The following is a 2,500-nucleotide window of genomic DNA, read 5'->3' on the forward strand; positions in this document are numbered from 1 at the left end:
ACGAGAAGGTTTTACGCGTTAAAGATGTCATAAACTGCCTGGTCACGTGACAGGTAATCGCAAACACATAATATGCTGGCAAGATTCTCATCCTTTTATTTTTTCATTATAAACTGCAATAAAGTTATCATCTCTTATTTTTCTCCACTGCTCTAACCTTGCATTGTGCCCGTGGGGGAGGAGGATCTGAGACTAATCTTGTATGTTGCAGCAATGACGCATTTTGAAGCGTCGCTCTTTAAATCTACAAGCAATATTTTTTTTTTCGTTTGGTACTTGAATTATACATTTTTCGATTTGGTCATCAATGTAAGCGAGATTTGCCTCCGAGATAATTCTGCTTTATTTCTTCTTGCAGAACATGCAAAGAGTCTATTTTCACTTTTCATCTAAAAGCTTTGTCATTATGTTGGTAACATTCATTAGCATGAGCCTCGGAAGTCATTATGTTGCAAACTATTCATTATTTGCATGTGGTACTTAACGCGGCGTGACGGTATATATCTGTTTGACCAAAAACACAAATAAGTAACGTGTACACAAAGATGAAAAGGAAACACAGCCACAACAAGAAATGAAACAATAGCGTTATTGTTTCATTTCTTATCTTTTGCTTTTCATGTGTCTGTATGTCGTATATGTGTATTCATTGTAGGTCTTTTGGTCGAAGGTGAGTGAATATACAGGCATAATTGGTCGGGCTTTATTTATCGAATAGAAAATTTGGGTTCTTTGATGACAATGAAAAGCAAAAATGTATGTGCGGAGGTCTTTGGTGCAGACCCACGGTGAGGGAGCATGAGGCAGAGGGCGAACGCGGCAGGAGCGTCTCAGGGCAGGTAGGCCATGACGGTGTCCATGAGCTGCGTGCCGTTGAGTGGACACATGGGGAAGGCGGCGCCGCAGTCTCCGCCTCGCCCGCCGAAGCTCCTGGCCTGCAGGTACTCTCCCCTGGCGCCCCCGGGGGGAAGGACTCCTTCCCCGGGCTTCACGTCGGGTCTGTAAGGAAGGGACGGTAGATCAGCATAAAAGATAAATCCTCCAGCACTATTTCTCAATCAGAAACATTGAAAGGCCGCCTTGAAGGGACGCCTGGCACTCACCCGAGCAGTGCCAGGATGGCCAGCTCCTCCTGTACCAGATCCTGTTCCTCCTGGCTGGCCAGTTCGCACACCAGCCTCATGCCGCATCCTGTCACGTCCTCCGCTCGCACCAACTCGAGGGCATTCTGCATCCTCCACTCGGTGTCCACCTCCACGGAGGAGCGACGCCCGCGGTGGTGGTGCCTCCTCCTACCGCCACGATGTCTGCGCCTTCCACCCCTGGAGGCGAGGGCGGCCAAACCCAGGACGCCCAAACCTACAGCTCCTGCGACGGCCAGACCGGCGAGTCCTGCGCCGCCAGCGGTCCCTGCCAACAATCCGACGGTGATGGTAGTCATGGCTGCCGAAGGGACCTGTAAAGACACGCACTGCTCATACTGGGAAGGGGGAGGAAAAAAAGATGGAAACCTCTGGCACCTGCCTCATTAGGCCTGCTTACGTTAACAATGTCCTCCGGGATCGCCTCTGGATCTGTGTGGTTGAATAGACGAGGAAGACAAAGGGGGAGAGATTGTAAATTCAGCAGGCCTTGGTAACGCTGGAAATTCACTCTTATGTAAGAAATTTCCACAAATGTTATTGACGTTAATGCCTCTCCTTTTATTTTTAATATCTGCAGTATCCACAGGTATCATTTTGCCTGTAATTGCACATGAAATTAGATAAAACTCTCCTTTATCATCATTAAGAACAATATCTAAGGATCATTTACCATTAACATTAGCAATAGGAACAATTTTCCTACTGCTTTTTTCTCATCTTAAATTTAATCTAGATTCACACGTTGTCTGGACAAACAGAATGATAATGATGATAATAATAGTGATAACATTAACGATTATGTTAATGATTATAATAATAGCAATAACGTTGATATGATGGTACTGATGATGATAGTGACAGTAATGATAATGGAATAATAATGATAACAACAATGATAATAATTACGATGGTATAGGAAAGGTAAGTACAAGTCCAAGAGATGTATCTAATCGGTTTTGATCTTCACCAGAAATACATGTATTTCTGACGAAGATTTTATCGAAATCAGTCAAATACATCTCTTGCACTGTGAAGTTATTAATTCTCATTCAAACCTTTTCTACATTTGTCGCAATGAACGCGGTTCACGTTGAAGATGGTGGCATAAAATATAATAAATAGGTGACTAAATAAATGAATGAATCAGTAAATAAAAGTATAAACAGATAGACAATGATTCACATGAGATCCAGACCTTCGTTACAGGAAAGCTGAAAGTGCTGAGAATGAATACGTGTTCCGAGGAGCCACAAGGCGGAGGAGGCACTGTGCCACGCCAAGAATCACGGGCTCCTATATACAGCATCCAGTGTGATGTTGCCCTTGTACAGGCACTGCTGGCTGTTGCTGCTAGG

The 2,500-nt window shown here is 44.4% G+C and overlaps 1 protein-coding gene across 1 annotated transcript; it reads right to left on the reverse strand.

The window, feature by feature from the left end:
• Positions 1-689: 689 nt before the first annotated feature.
• Positions 690-2,431, reverse strand: LOC119583820. Its single transcript, XM_037932533.1, has 3 exons — positions 2,341-2,431; positions 1,104-1,456; positions 690-999 (listed from the first exon to the last, which is right to left on the reverse strand). Exons 2-3 carry the CDS (start codon positions 1,439-1,441, stop codon positions 831-833), a joined length of 507 nt encoding a protein of 168 aa, XP_037788461.1. The 5' UTR covers positions 1,442-1,456; positions 2,341-2,431; the 3' UTR covers positions 690-830.
• Positions 2,432-2,500: the final 69 nt, after the last annotated feature.

Source organism: Penaeus monodon, chromosome 2 (assembly GCF_015228065.2).
Source record: "Penaeus monodon isolate SGIC_2016 chromosome 2, NSTDA_Pmon_1, whole genome shotgun sequence".
Lineage (NCBI taxonomy): Eukaryota > Metazoa > Arthropoda > Malacostraca > Decapoda > Penaeidae > Penaeus > Penaeus monodon.

Coding starts and splice junctions, on each gene's coding strand:
- LOC119583820 (XM_037932533.1), bottom strand. CDS start 1,441: ATGACTACCATCACCGTCGGATTGTTGGCAGGGACCGCTGGCGGCGCA. Junction 1,000..1,103: donor GCCATCCTGGCACTGCTCGG/GTGAGTGCCAGG, acceptor CCTTCCTTACAG/ACCCGACGTGAAGCCCGGGG.